This window comes from Geotrypetes seraphini, chromosome 5 (assembly GCF_902459505.1).
Source record: "Geotrypetes seraphini chromosome 5, aGeoSer1.1, whole genome shotgun sequence".
Taxonomy (NCBI): Eukaryota; Metazoa; Chordata; class Amphibia; order Gymnophiona; family Dermophiidae; genus Geotrypetes; species Geotrypetes seraphini.
In genome coordinates this window covers 114,406,794-114,422,233 of record NC_047088.1, presented here as the reverse complement: position 1 = coordinate 114,422,233, position 15,440 = coordinate 114,406,794, and the positions used below count along the sequence as shown (strand labels likewise).

The 15,440-nt window shown below is 42.5% G+C and overlaps 1 protein-coding gene across 2 annotated transcripts in view; it reads right to left on the bottom strand.

Annotated features, from left to right (window-relative positions):
• Positions 1 to 15,440, bottom strand: part of COL6A2 (collagen type VI alpha 2 chain) — a 167,251-nt gene that overhangs the window by 79,647 nt on the left and 72,164 nt on the right. For both annotated transcript variants that reach the window (XM_033945420.1, XM_033945421.1), the window contains exons 11-14: positions 14,965 to 15,018; positions 13,398 to 13,460; positions 7,603 to 7,665; positions 6,054 to 6,143 (exon numbers count right to left, since the gene is read on the bottom strand). In XM_033945420.1, the coding sequence (XP_033801311.1) occupies positions 6,054 to 6,143; positions 7,603 to 7,665; positions 13,398 to 13,460; positions 14,965 to 15,018 (270 nt within the window). The remainder of the gene's footprint in view (positions 1 to 6,053; positions 6,144 to 7,602; positions 7,666 to 13,397; positions 13,461 to 14,964; positions 15,019 to 15,440) is intronic.

Sequence of the window (15,440 nt, the reverse complement as noted above, 5' to 3'; positions counted from 1 at the left end):
TGGTTTAGACATTTTTCTACAATAATCAAATACTTTAGAAAACATCCAAGGCACAATTTGTTTCAACAACAAATAGGTGCCTGAGCCAATCAGGGCCTTTGGCTCCCTCCCAGTGCATCCCAAAATGTACTGCCATTTTGAAGAGATGGACTTGCTGGCAGGAGGGATTGGGCATCCCTCATGCTGGTCTTCATTAGAAGGTATGGGGGAGTGTTAGGGGATCTGGGCAGTAGCAGCCGAGACAGGAGAGAGTGGGCATCCCCCATGTCAATCTCGAATATAAAGTACAGGGGCTTGGAAGCAGCATCGGGGAGTCCCAGCAGGAGGGTGATGGGGCATAATTGGGGGAGTGTCATTGGGGGGGCTCAGTGGGAGGGGGACAAAGGAAGGCATTGGGGGGCTCAGCAGGAGGGGGAGAAAGATCATTGAGAAAGAGGGATTTTTTTAAAAAAAATGGTATTCAGGGCCTTTACTGGCAGGGTAGGCTGTTATAACCTTACTTTCCTGTCAGTGCATGAGCCAATCAGTGTTAAGGCACTGACAGGAAAGTATGACTCAAATCCTATCGGTAAACTATGCACAGGAAACAATGTGTTTCCCTGCTGTGCATTACATGGAGTGCTCATTAGAATAAAAATGATCTCCTTGTAATGCATTAGCATAAGAATCTCGGTGGTTGCTACGATGATCGGTAACAGCCCTTCAGAACCCTTTTGTGCATCAGCAGGAGAGTTTCCTTGCAAGTAAGAATGGTTAAAACCAGTCTTACTTGCATGGAAACTTTTTGTGCACTGGGGCCCCAGGCTCCTATCACACTCTAACTAGTAAGTACACTTTTGGTGGACTATATGAGCTTTCTAAATGAACTCTAGAGTCAAACCTTAAAACCTTAATAACTCTGATATTCTAATATTAATACCTCACTCTCTACACACTCTCCAACTCTCCATGCCCTTGTGCGGCTTCAACTCTATTTCCATGTTTCTCATTTCAGTTTACTACCTTTGCACACAAGGGACATGATTCTATAAAGGGTGCCTAAGTCCCACCTAACACTGAGTGGGACTTAGGTGTCCAAACTAAGTGGTTAATGAACCATTTAAGGGTCTTAACGAGCGATAATTGGCACTTGGACGTCCAAAGGATGTGGACGTCACTTTGTAGGCGCCTCCATAATTCAGTGGACGCCCATCAGGGAAACTCACACCTAATGAAATAGATGTGGGTATGGAATGGGCATGATTTGGGCAATGATTCAATATGGGCGTCCTTCGATTCATTTACATAACAGTGAGTGACCTAGGGCATCTATCTTATGCTTACATTGTAGGCAAATGAAAACCAGGTCTGCTTTTCAGCATAGTTTGGGTTTCAGATAGACCTGAGTTCTATGGACAAAACTTAGGCACAGTTTTGATGTCCTAATGCTATCTGCTAAATATCTCTCTGGGTTTTTATTTTTGCTTTATTAAGGTCAAAATACATTTAATAAGGCACCACATAAATAGGGCACACCAAAACAGATATAATTGCATGCAAAACCTTCTATTTTTGTGGACAAACAGCTGCTTCCTTTCAGCTGTGGGGGTTCCTACCATGAGAGCTTAGTGATTCTAGCCATGTGACAGTGAAAATACCTGAGAAGATCATAGTGTAGAAATCCCTAAGCTATCATATCAGATGTGAGGAGGAGAGACATTAGTAGAAGCTGCTGTGGCTCAATGGGTGAAAGCCTTGTTCCCATTTTCCAGAGGTCATAGGTCAAATCCCAGCACACATTTTAATTGTGCCATTCTACCTTGCAGGTATATCATGATGATCTCACAATAAGGTCAGCATTATGCAGCTGCATTCCTACATTTGCAATGAAAAAGAAGCCATGCTAAGGTCTGTATCTGGTTTTAAGCTTTTGCAAATGAAGTTATTTATGCAATCTACATATTTTTTCATGTGCTTTCAAGAATGAAACACTGTTTAGTCAGAAAAAAGGGTTGCTTTTTAGCAAGAAATATAAAGCTGCGTTTTTCATGTGCTGTGCTTCAGTTAATGGATCTTTTCCTCTAATTAGCAAATAGCATTGCTGTTTGTCACAAAAATAGAAGGTTTTGCATGCAATATATCTGTTTGATGTGCCCTGTTTATGTGGTGCCTTATTAAATGTATTTTGAGCTTAATAAAGCAAAAATAAAAACTGCTATTTAGCAGTTCACATTAAGGACATCCAAACTGTGCCTAAGTTTCATCCATAGAACTCAGGTTTATATGAAGCCCAAACTATGCTGAAAAGTAGACCTCCTTTACAATGCCTATAAGACCTAATTTTACAATTGCTAAGTAACTTGCTAGCTCACTATGTAGCACACTGGTTAAACCTACAGAGTTCTACCCTAACGTTCCTGGTTTGAATCCCAGTCAATCTCTCTGATGGAAAAGAAATAAATGAAAGTATTAAACAGATCCAACTCCCAGTATCTCAATTATAATGAAAAACATCATAAAATTGCCATTCTAATAACATCATCATAATAAAATATTTTGACCTTGTTTGGACATCTAACTCTTGCCTTAAACCTGATTCTCTAAAGTAGGGGTGTCAAAGTCCCTCCTCGAGGGCCGCAATCCAGTCGGGTTTTCAGGATTTCCCCAATGAATATGCATGAGATCTATTTGCATGCACTGCTTTCATTGTATGTTAATAGATCTCATGCATATTCATTGGGGAAATCCTGAAAACCCAACTGGATTGCAGCCCTCAAGGAGGGACTTTGACACCACGGCTCTAAAGGATGTCTCAAAACTTGAATGCCTAAATGTTGCTGAGTGTGATTTTACAAAGGACACCTATCTTGGACGTCCAAACTACGCCTAACTTTAGATGTGCTTTGCAGAATCAGGGACAAGAAGATCAAGCCCCTGCCAGCAGGCTAGCTGCACCTAACTAATTGTGATAATTAACCTTTTAGTCAGCACTACCATGGAATCATCCCCCATTGCAGGAGATAGATATAGGAACAATTGTACTAGGAATTCCAGAAGCAACTTGAGTTTGAAGCAGGACTTTTGACTGCTGTCATTTTGGTGCTGCCATTTGGGCACTGCAGTTATAGCACCGGATTTTTAGTTACACAGAAACATGATGGCAGCTAAAGGTCAAATGGCCCATCCAGTCTGCCAATCTGCAGTAACCATTATCTCTTCCTCTCTGTAAGAGATCCCACCTGACTTTCCCAGGCTTTCTTGCCAGACTTTTGGCTGATGGACTTTTCAGTGCCCAAATAGCAGAATCAAAAATTCCTCTTTCTACTTCTCCCTCACACTGACCTCCAGTGCTCATTGGTAGAGGCTGATCAGTGCTTCGACTAGGGGTCCTTGGAGCAGAAGGGAGATGGGAGCTGCCCAGACAGTGCCTGTGAGGGAGAATGGTTCTTCAGGAGGCTTGTTCTGTCCTCCCTCTCAGGCACCATGTAGGGTAGCCCACATCTCCCTTCTACTCCAAGGACTCCTGGCTGAAATAGTGAACTGCTATGGGCTCTGCTCTCTACCAACCCTTTGGAATTCATTACCTACTGAACTATGCATTGACAACTCACTAGAAAAATTCAAAGGTAAACTTAAAACATTCCTTTATAAAGATGTCAGAGCAGGGAGGAGTCAAGATGCTAAGACGAGAGAGAACTAACGCTCGTCTTAGCATTTTGACTCCTCCCTGCTCTGACTTTCAGATGAGACCCCCCCATACCATTGTATTTTCCCTTTCTTGAATCACTTTACTCTTTTAAAATGGATTTCCTACCTCCAACCCTTTTGTTCCAGTCCGTCTTGTTAATCACCCTTTTTCTTTTTTTTAATGATTTTTTGTACAAATTATTTTAGAATGTTAAACCGCCTAGAAGTATGATTGGCGGTATATCAAATTTTTAATAAACTTGAAATTTGATCAAAGGTTACTAAGGGACAGAAGTAGATAGGAATTTTTGATTCTGCTGTCTGGGTAACCAAGAGTGTGGTGCTCAAACAATGATGCCCAAATAGCAGCACCAAAATGTTGGCACCCAAAGCTCATGTATCCCGCTGAGTTGGCTCAGCATTGCAATTTCTTCCTGCACCTGGGGTTCAACAGTAGTTGCTTCGGGAAGTCCTGCCAGCTCAGCTGATCGGGGATTCCTGTGCCATGATCAGCTGATGGCAAGCAGTGTCTACTGTCAAGATCCCCCCTTGGCAAAGATAGGCAGCTGAAATGTAGGTCAGGGATTTTGGCCTACATTTCAGCAGCCTATCTTTGTAATCAGGTGCCGGTTAGAGAATTGGGAAGAGGGGGAGAAGGAATCTGAGTGTGAACTTACACTCAGTTCTGTATTGGACATTGGTGCGTGATTGACATGCGATCAGCAGCCACTTCTTAGGCAGCCACCGAGACCATGCGTTCTATACAGAATCAAGCGCTTAGTCCAGAAAATTTACACTTTTTTTCATTCTGTCAGAAAAATATGGAATGAAAAAAGTGGAAAATCACTGGACTAAACGTATAGCCCAGGGGCAACCAAAGGATTGACTTCTTGAATTCACAGAAGGATAAGAGTCCAAAAGCAAAAAAAAAAAAAAAACGTTTTGATTTATTTTTTATTCTTTACACATTCTCCCCCCCTCCTTCCTTATACCTTGTTTTAATTTTTTTTATTTTTTATTCCTCGAATCTAACTCATCAATGGGCAATGTTATCACTCATGAGTATCCATGATGTATAAAGCATGATTGCATTTTATGCTTCAAAGGTAATTTGTTCTTGTATCCAGATGGATTCATCCTAAAGACCCACGTGTATACATGCATGAAAGCAAATATTCAATATATTTTGGCAAAAAAGATGAAACCATTGACCAATTGCAAGAGGACCTTGAGTGACTGGAAAACTGGGAATCAAAATGGCAGATGACATTAAATGTGAGCAAGTGCAAAGTGATGCATGTGGGAAAGAGGAATCCGAACTATAGCTTTGTGATACTGGGTTCTAGGAATCACTGCCCAGGAAAAGGATCTAGGTGTCATTGTTGAGGATACATTGAAACCCTCAACTCAATGTGCAGCAAATAGAATGTTAGGAATTATCAAGAAAGAAATGGAAAACAAAGATGAAAATGTTATAATGCCCTTTTATCACTCTATGGTACGCCTACACCTCAAACAGTGTGTGTGCAGTTCTAGTCGTATTATCTTAAAAAAAGATATAGCGGAATTAGAAAAGGTACAGAGAAGGGCGACAAAAATGATAAAAGGGATGGGATGACTTCCCTTTGAGGAAAGGCTAAAGCAGCTAGGGCTCTTCAGTTTGAAGAAGAGACGGCTCAGGGGTGATATGATAGAGGTCTATAAAATAATGAGTGGAGTGGAAAGGGTAGATATGAATCACTTGTTCACTCTTTCCAAAAATACTAGGACTAGGGGACATGCAATGAAGCTACTAAGTAATAGATTTAAAATAAACATGTAATTCAACTCTGGAATTCGTTGCCAGAGAATGTGGTGAAATCAGTTAGCTTAGCGGGGTTTTAAAAAGGTTTAGATAATTTCCAGAAAGAGAAGTCCATAGGCCATTATTGAGATGGCTTGGGGAAATCCACTTCTTATTCCTAGGATAAGCAGCATAGAATCTGTTTTGTTACTTGGGATTTAGCTAGGTGCTTGAGACCTGGGTTGGCCGCTGTTGGAAACAGGATACTGGCTTGATGGAGCTTTGGTCTGTCCCAGTATGGCAATTGTTATGTTCTTAATGAATTGATTGTTGTCCTTGAAAACTCATACCTCAACAAATTAAGTAGTTTACAGCAGTCTTTTCCTAGTTGGTCCACTGCCTCCATCGTATGCAAATCTTTCATACTTATTCATTGCAGATATCCTGAAAACCTGATTGAGAAGGGGTACTCCAGGACTGACTTGGAAAACACTGGTGCTTCTAGGCTTCTTTGTTATTGGTGGTGACAGCCTCTATGGTCATTCATGTTTGCATTATGATCTTTCAGCATTTTTGCAAAGGATAAAACAGATATAAGCCTTACTGGTTCTCCCTTCGGTCCTAAGGTCCCAGGAGATCCCTTTCCTCCTTTGGTACCAGGGGTGCCTGGTGCCCCACTATTTCCTTGAAAACCCTGCAGAAAGAAAAGCTCAATAAGTCAGACACTGTACTGGCAAAAAAATAAAAAAAAAAGGCGGGTAGAATTAAAGCATTATAATTTCAGAGTAGAAATAAGTTTACTTCCATAACCAAGCAATCATCAGCAGGGTCAGTGATCTCTTAAACTTTGTATCATGTAAACAAATTTTAAAGGCAAAATATAAATTAAAAACCACGCGGTTGATAATTGCTTTATCATCTTAGTTACAAAGATAAGTACAGAGAGATTTTCTACCTTCAATTCCAACTTTTTAACGTGTGGACTCTTTCACCTACGGCTTGATTTGAATTATGTATGCTGAACTGTGTGCATAGCAACAGCTAATTATGATTGTGTTTTATTAGTTTCACACTTTATTCACATTGAGGCACTTTTGTGCACTTTAAATTCACTACGGGGGTGAGACCAGGGATGTAACAGTCTTTAAACCCTGAATGGGTACCACGAGTGACAACTGACTTTGTCCTGGCCTTTGTATAGTTGTGTATACTGAGGACTCCCCCATCATTAATTTTATTTATAATTTACTTAAAAGCCTTATTTTGGGTATAATTTAGTGTGCACTATCGCTTTTAGCTGCTGCTATTCTCACCTTATCCTTGAAGAATTTTTGAACTTTCATATTGTGTCATTTTTCTAAGAGGGTTTCTGTTTCTTGAAGTCATTAGCATGTGGCCATAAAAAAAAAAAATTGCACATGTGCACTTATCACAACCCATTTTGTAGGCTCATGTGCTGTTCCTGCACTAACCACTCAGCTCGCAGAAATACACATTCTCCACCCCAGACATGCCCCCCTCAAAAAAATCTTAACAATTTTTTAAGCATATGGTTAGCATACACATATTTGGCACTTACTGCAGGATGCCTTGAGTGTATCTTTCAGTATGCCATTTTAAGCTGTGTTAGGAGCGTTTTGGCATCCAATTCAGCTTAGTATTTAAACTCTTTTTATTAGGTTAAAGTGAACAACCAATTCAGCAGTATCAAATATGAAAAACAAAAACAAACTAATCCAGCTTAGTAAAAGGGCCCTATAATTAAGAACAAAAATGACAAATGCAACACATTAAAATGAAGAACAGACAGACCAAACATGTGAAAACTTTTCTGTGCACCATTTCTCTCAACACCCCTCTCCCCTTTTATGAAGCTACATTAGGCTTTTTTATTGCCAGCCACAATGGTATTAGCTCCGACGCTCACAGGAATTCTATGAGCGTCAGAGCTAATACCGCTGTGGCTGATGATAAAAAAGCCTAAAGCTTCGTAAAGGGGGGGGGGGGGGATTAATTATTAATAAGCTACTTTTATGATTTTATAGATCATTATTTCTAAATCTTTGATATAGCATAATTTCTCAATCATATGCAGATGGCATTGAACATATTGGTGATATTTTTGATGATGGAAAATGTGTTCAGCAGGTTACCTTGTTTCCTTTTTCTCCATGGGGTCCTGGGAGTCCACTTCGTCCTGTGCGGCCAGGATCTCCCTGGAAGATAATTCATACATATTCAGGATATTCCTATTTGCTGTTTGATTGGGAATGTACATTGGGGAAGAGTAAGTATTCAAAACAATTGCTCTTTATAGCACTATGGTGGCTCTTTACAGTAGATTCAAACCAGACCCAGACATTTAAATGCTGTTTCAGGTCAGGGACCATGTTCATGTGGGTAACCTTAGTATGTGTAGATGGCAAGGGGATATGGGGATGACAGAGAGAGAGGGCAATTTGAGTAGGACTACAAAACAAATGTGCATTCCCCTATGTCATTTGGGTATTCACATCTGCAATAGGAAACCTAGACAGTGGAATGTTCTGATACACATAAAACATTGGGAGAAATTCAGCATATTATCTGTATGAATTTATTCCTGCTGTTCCAAATTGTCACTCTGGTGCCTGTGTGCCTATTTCTATGCAGCCTTTTCTGATCTAGGTGTCCAGCCAATGAGAGCAGGCTGCCTGCAGATTATGTTTTCAATGTTTGTTTGAACTCCTGGGTTGTCCTTTTGATAAACTTTTGTTTCCTGCACCTGCTTGGAAACTCAGGCCTTCTGGCACCAGAACCTTCCAGAGACTTGGAGAAGTCAATGGAAAGGAATGGAAGTTCCTGGTAGCAAACATAATTTAAACTCCTGCTTTTCCTGACAAAATTGTCTTTCATCATCTCCCACCTTTGATCTTGCATCTCACAGGGAGAGCCCTCTGCTTTTGTTTCCTACCCTACCTGCCACTGTTTTCTGTCTTAGAAAACTCTACTACAGATATTGGTTTTTGGAACAAGGAATCAGGAGTTCCTGAAACCAGAACTGGAAAAATAGCTGATTGGCACTGTGTGGTGGCATGGGGAATCACTGCACCCTAGAGAAATCCAGGTGAAGGAGAAGATTTATTGAAATAGTGCATTAGCAATCAGGCTACAATCCTTCACCATTTAAGGGACTGGCTACAGCTCAAGCATAGGAGTTTTATTTCTATTTTCTAGTGAGCTGAAGCAGGTAGATGATCACTAACATTTGACAACTGGAATTGTCATCAAGCTGGTTGTGATTTTTCTATCAAGGTAATACATTATTAAACTGTAACATCTGTAACTGAGAGAACAGTATTCAGTTCTGGAGAGAAGGAAGAGAACTGTTGTATATAACTTGGTCATTGTTGCAGGACTGTTATTTGCTTCATCAATTGAAAGTAGAAGTAAAGTTGTGTTTGGTTCAAGCTGACAACTGGTTTGCACTATTTTATTTGTGGAGTTGTAAGTCTGATGCTGTGCTTGCCTGTTCTGACAGGACTTTCCTGATCCTGGCCCTGGCGCCAACAAATAAAATTCTTTATGTGCCCTTCTTCCCATCATCCTGGGCTAGCGGCTGCTGAAGACAGAGGGGAGATTGCAAGCAGCAGAAGAGCGGGGCCAAGACTTGCAGGAGGAGGCAGAGGACGGTGGGAGCGAAGAGCGGGTAGCGGCGAGAGTTAGCTCCGCCCACCCGCTCCACGTCACCACCAGCGTCAGAGCCCGGACTCCCCCTTAACCAGGGGGGGGGGGGGCCAACGGCGCGTAGCCATTCGGTGCGCGGTGAAGGCTAGCGGCAAAGGCGCTCGCCTTAGCGAGAGCGCCTTTGCGAAGGGCCTCAAGAAGGGCATCCAGAAAGGGCTATCAACTATAGCCGGACTCCCAACTTATAAGACTAGCTAACTAATCAATTGTCTTCAGTCTTTCTTTAGCATTCTACCAAGTCTTTAATTATCAATCTACAACTTTCTACCAAGTCTTTAACTCTCAGTCTTACAACTTTCTGTCTCACCAACAAGCTACTAAAATCTTTCTCACTAAACAGGCAGACCTCACCAATCACTCTATTCCCAAACCACTTTAACAGGCAGACCTCTCCAGCACACTAACAAACATACATCCTTAACTGACAATTAACTAACTGTTAACTAACTACTCCATCCCTCAGACCAAGAACTAACTAACTACCTCTATCCCTCCCTCAACACTTACTGACCAACACCTAACAGCCCCCACCCTAACAAATATCTAAAAATAAAAAATAAAAAAAAATTATAAATAAAGAAATAATAATAATAACAATAAACCTTTGTAATGGAAGGTAGGACTAGAAGCAGCAAGACTTCAATCAAAACAGGCAGTTCAGTCACCGAGAGCACCCAGGGGATGGCTATGGTCCGAGTACAGATGGAAGGAGAACCAGGACGGAGGGCAGAGGTCTCTGTACAGACCGAGGCCATCCCCTCAAAGATGTCTACAGTCTCAACGCAGACAGAAGTAATGGATCAACCGGACAAAAGCCTTTTGATAGAGCTGAAGAGCCTGAGAGAGGAGGTTCAGCACCTAAGGAGCATCCGAGACGATGAGACCTTCATCGATGGAGTCATCCAGGAGCTGTCTCAGATCGCTGAACAGGAACCTGACAAGACCACCCTGGGAACACCCAAAGCGTCCAAAACGGCCACCTTGAGACAAACAGCCGGAATGCAGGAAGTGGTTGGAGAAGCTGACTCCTGGCAGCTGGTGACTTCCTCCACAGGAAAACGCAGAGGACCTAACTCTGTCTCTTTTTCTCTCACACAGGACAGCTCTACATCGACACCACAAATCGCCCTGAGGAACAGATATCAACTGCTACAGGAAGATCTGGAGACAGAAATACAAGAAGTTGTTCAGCAGACGGTTCCAGCTCCGGAATCAACACTACGGCCCACCCCTAAGAAGCGCAGAGTGGTGGTCATCGGAGATTCGCTGCTGAGGGGCACCGAGGGACCAATCTGCAGACCAGACCTACAATCAAGAGAGGTCTGCTGTTTGCCAGGGGCCAGGATCCGGGATGTCACTGCTTGCCTTGACAGACTCATCAAGCCCCGAGACCACTTCCCCTTGATTCTAATCCACGTCGGAACCAACGACACCGCCAGGAGCACCCCGGACAGCATACCTGAAGACTTCAGGGCCTGGGGGAGAAGCTGAGGAGGATGGATGAGCAGGTAGTCTTCTCCTCGATTCTCCCAGTGAGGGGCAAGGGCAGAGCCAGAGAGGATCGAATACAGAGGGCGAACGACTGGCTGCGAGGATGGTGCAAGGAGATGAACTTCGGGTTTCTGCACCATGGAGAAGCATTGCAAGGGCTACAGGGACACGACGGGCTACACCTGACCAGAAGAGGGAAGAATGTCCTTGGACACCGTCTAGCCCGCCTACTCCACAGGGCTTTAAACTAGGTAAGTCGGGGGAGGGTACAGGCACAAACAACATACCTGGCGAACTAAACTGCCAATACTTTTTTGAGGCTGAGGTAAGTAGTCACCAAAATTCTGGGTCGGAGGTGAGTGCACACACTTTCGAGTTGGGAGTAGGGTCACATCATATTTATGGGTCACATTGTAATTCCGGGTCTAAGGGGAGTACACACTGTAGTTCTGGGTATATGGGGAGTACACATTGTGGTTCTGGGTCTAAGGGAAGCACAAATAACGCAAATAATGCTAAAGGTGTTCAAGTAGCTCAAGCAGGAATATCCCCATTGAGACGTAACAAAAATACAACATGGAGGGCTATGTACGTCAACGCACACAGTTTAAGAAACAAGATCCTGGAATTGGAAACAGAAATAAGGAATGCCGACCTGGATGTGGTGGCGATATCCGAGACCTGGCTCACAGACTCCCAAGGGTGGGACATAGTCATACCGGGTTACAACTTGCTTCGCCGGGACAGGGAGGGCAGAATGGGAGGAGGTGTAGCATTATATACTAAAGATGACATTAAGTCACGAGAATCTCAGATGTCCAGTATACTGGGGAATCCCTTTGGGTTAATTTGGCCAGAGGGAAGGACAAATGCTTGTATCTTGGCGTAATTTACAGACCCCCAAGACAACAGGATGACCTGGATATGGAAATAATCGGAGATATAGAAAATATCACCTTGCGTGGGGACACAGTATTGCTAGGTGACTTCAACATGCCTGATGTGGATTGGGTTACACTTACCTCTGCTTCCGGCAGCAGCAGGAGGCTATTAAACTCTATGAAGGGAGCAAGACTCAGGCAACTGGTGTTGGAACCAACAAGGGATCAGGCAATACTGGATCTGATACTTACCAATGGAGAAAGTGTCACAGAGGTCTCGGTGGGCGACACATTGGCCTCCAGTGACCACAACATGGTATGGTTCAATCTCAGGAAAGGTTTCACTAAATCTACCACACTGACCAAGGTCCTCAAATTCAAGGACACAAATTTCAAAGAAATGGGAGACTTCGTTTACCAGGCGCTACAAAGCCAAGCAGAAACCAATAACGTGGAAGAAATGTGGTCGATTTTGAAAGCCACCATACAAGAAGCAACAAACCGCTATGCTAAATCAGTAAGTAAACGGCGAAGGAACAATAAGCCACAGTGGTTTACTGCGGAGATCTCAGACCTCATCAAGGAGAAGAAAAAAGCATTCATCTCTTACAAACAATCGGGGAAGCAGGACTCTAGAGCAGACTACGTGACCAAATCAAAAGCCGTCAAAACAGCAGTCAGGGAGGCTAAATTCCACATGGAAGAGTCTCTGGCAAAGAACATCCAGAAGGGAGATAAATCCTTCTTCAGGTATATCAGTGTCAGAAGAAAAAACTCAGGCGGGATTGTACGTCTTAGGAATCCAGACGGAGACTATGTGGAAAAGGATTCGGAAAAAGCCCAACTATTAAATGAATACTTCTGCTCAGTCTTCACCCGAGAAGCGCCGGGGCTTGGCCATCAGCTACAGGCAAGGGTTGGCTCAGTTGACCCTTTTAGTAACTTTGAGTTTACGCCCAGCAGTGTCTACGGTGAGCTGTCAAAGCTCAAGGTTAACAAAGCAATGGGGCCGGACAACCTGCACCCCAGGGTGCTTAGGGAGCTGAGTGATGTCTTGGCGGAGCCACTGTCCGCGTTCTTCAACCTCTCCCTTAGCACAGGCAGCGTCCCGTTGGACTGGAGGACGGCTAACGTCATTCCACTCCACAAGAAAGGCTCAAAGATGGAGACAGCAAACTACAGACCAGTGAGTCTAACATCGATAGTGAGCAAACTAATGGAAACTCTAATCAAACACCAATTGGATAAGATCCTGGATGAAGAGAATCTACGGGATCCCCGACAACATGGATTTACTAAGGGGAGATCATGCCAATCCAACCTGATCAGCTTCTTTGATTGGGTGACGGAGAAGCTGGATATTGGGGAGTCCCTGGACATCGTGTACCTGGACTTTAGCAAAGCATTCGATAGCGTACCACACTGCAGGTTGCTGAGCAAGATGAGTTCTATAGGATTAGGTGACACATTGACGCAATGGGTTGGGAACTGGCTTGGAGGTAGGCTTCAAAGGGTGGTGGTGAATGGCACCCCCTCCGAAATGACGGAGGTGATCAGTGGAGTGCCACAGGGCTCAGTCTTGGGCCCGATCCTATTCAACATCTTTATAAGGGACTTGGCAGAAGGGCTTCGAGGTAAAATAACATTATTCGCCGATGACGCCAAACTAAGTAATGTAGTGGGCAAATGCACAACAGACGAAGATTCAATGCCCGACAACATGATGCACGACCTACTCCTACTGGAGCGCTGGTCTAGGTCCTGGCAACTTAGCTTCAATGCCAAAAAATGCAAAGTCATGCACCTGGGCAGCCTATTCTCTCATCTCATTTTCTGGAAGCATTGCCTACCTTTACACCTTCATCTCCATTTAATCCTCTTTCTCCTGCTTCACCAGGATAACCTTCTGGGCCCTAAGTAAAAAAGAAGAAGGAAAATAAATTTTAATGCAAAGTAATTTCATATCGTGAGGTCATAAGTGAGGTGAGGGAAGGTAGTAGGCTCAGATGTGCTTTGATAATTCAATCATTCTATCATTGAAAAACTTAAGATTCTGCTAAAGACTCATTCTTTTCACACAGGTTTGGGCAGGCAGCACTTCAACCTCGGATTTATATTTAAATCTTATAAGAGTGTGTGTTTCTTGTGTGCTTGTTATCTTTCCTATCATATAATGGAGTTCTTTTCTTGAATCTGTTTTTTAAAATTTTTTATGTATGTCACTTAGGGCTCCTTTTACTAAGCTGCGTTAGGGCATTAACATGCAGAATAGCACACGCTACAATGCTGCGCACGCTAGACGCTCATGCCAGCATTGAGCTGGCATTAGTTCTAACCACGTTGCGTGGGGATAGCGTGTGCTAATCTGCTGCGTGTTCTAAAAATGCTTAGTAAAAGGAGCCCTTAGATTTATGTGTTAAAATAAATGTAATAAACATAAACATTATTTGGAGCTGTTATAAAATTCAGAACATTTTTTTACTGAATCCCCAAAAAGCAGGTCACAATGTTAATTTGCATAAAACATTGATATCTATTTGAAAGAGTGTATGGCGCAGTGGTTAGAGCTACAGCCTCACCACCTTGAGGTTGTGGGTTCAAATCCCACACTGCTCCCTGTGACCCTGGGCGGTCACCTAATGCCCCAGGACAGCTGAATGTCCACTTAGGCTATATAAATACTAAAAATAAATATCTCTATTTTGTTGAACATCAACATCTTTATATGTAAATGAAGAAAGAACTTTTCAGATACATATGTTACATCTTTGCTGAGAAATGTTTGGGGGTAATGAAGAGATTTGTGAGTAATGAGAGGGTACTGTTTTTTTAAATGAGATATTAGTTTAGGAAAGAAATTATTACACTATGGATCTGTGTATTCTATGCAGAATAAGTTTCTCAAGAGAACAGGTACCATCAGAATAATCTATCAATTCAGAAATTTTACTGTGTATGTCATGGGATGGAAAGTATAAAGGATACATTTTAATGTTATGGTTCTGTATGTAATACAAGATGGAACATAAAAAAAGGATTTGTGAAACTCTGGTATTATAAATTAGATTAGCACATGTTAAAATATATGGCAAATGCACTGTTATATATATAACATAGATTGGAACATCTAAAAAACATATGGAATGGGATTGTATATGATTAAGATTAAAAGAGGATACATCCCCACAGATGAACAACACATACAACGAAGCAGTGATGACTAAGGAAAGGAACAAAACACTTTGGAGTTCACTTTTAGTTGCAATAACTTAAGTCATTTGATATTAGAATCACATTTCCCTTTGCTACATCTTTTTATGTGCAGTCCTGTATGCAACACATGCTGGTGGAAGTAACAGGAGCTGCATTACAATTTTGGGTATAACATAGGTTAAAGTTAAACTGTGGTATTCTTACCTTTGTTCCAAGGTCTCCCTTACAGCCAGGAGGTCCAATTCGTCCCCTTTTTCCCTTTTAAAAAAAAAAAAGGTAAGAAATTATTGAGCCTGAAATTCAAAAGAGTTTAACCAAGGAGAAGCTCCTGCCCAGTTAAACCTGCTGAGCTGGCTGGCTGGCAGCCATCTACAAACTAGGTGTCCATGGGCAGAGTTTGGGCAGCCATCTACAAAGGGGTGGTCCATGGGCAGAGTTTGGGCAGATCTACTACTTAACTGTTTTGTGGTGATATCCAGTCCGCTACCGCTTAAGCAGATAAAGTTAGAATAGCAAAAAGGCTATCCTATCTTTATCCACCAAGATAACTGGGCATTAGTCTGCCGGAGCCTGGACATGGCCCGGTATTGAATATTGGGGATTAATTCTGCACCAATTAGTGACTTACAAACTGCTGACTACCGTGAAATGAATATTACTCCTATTAACTATAAGAGGTC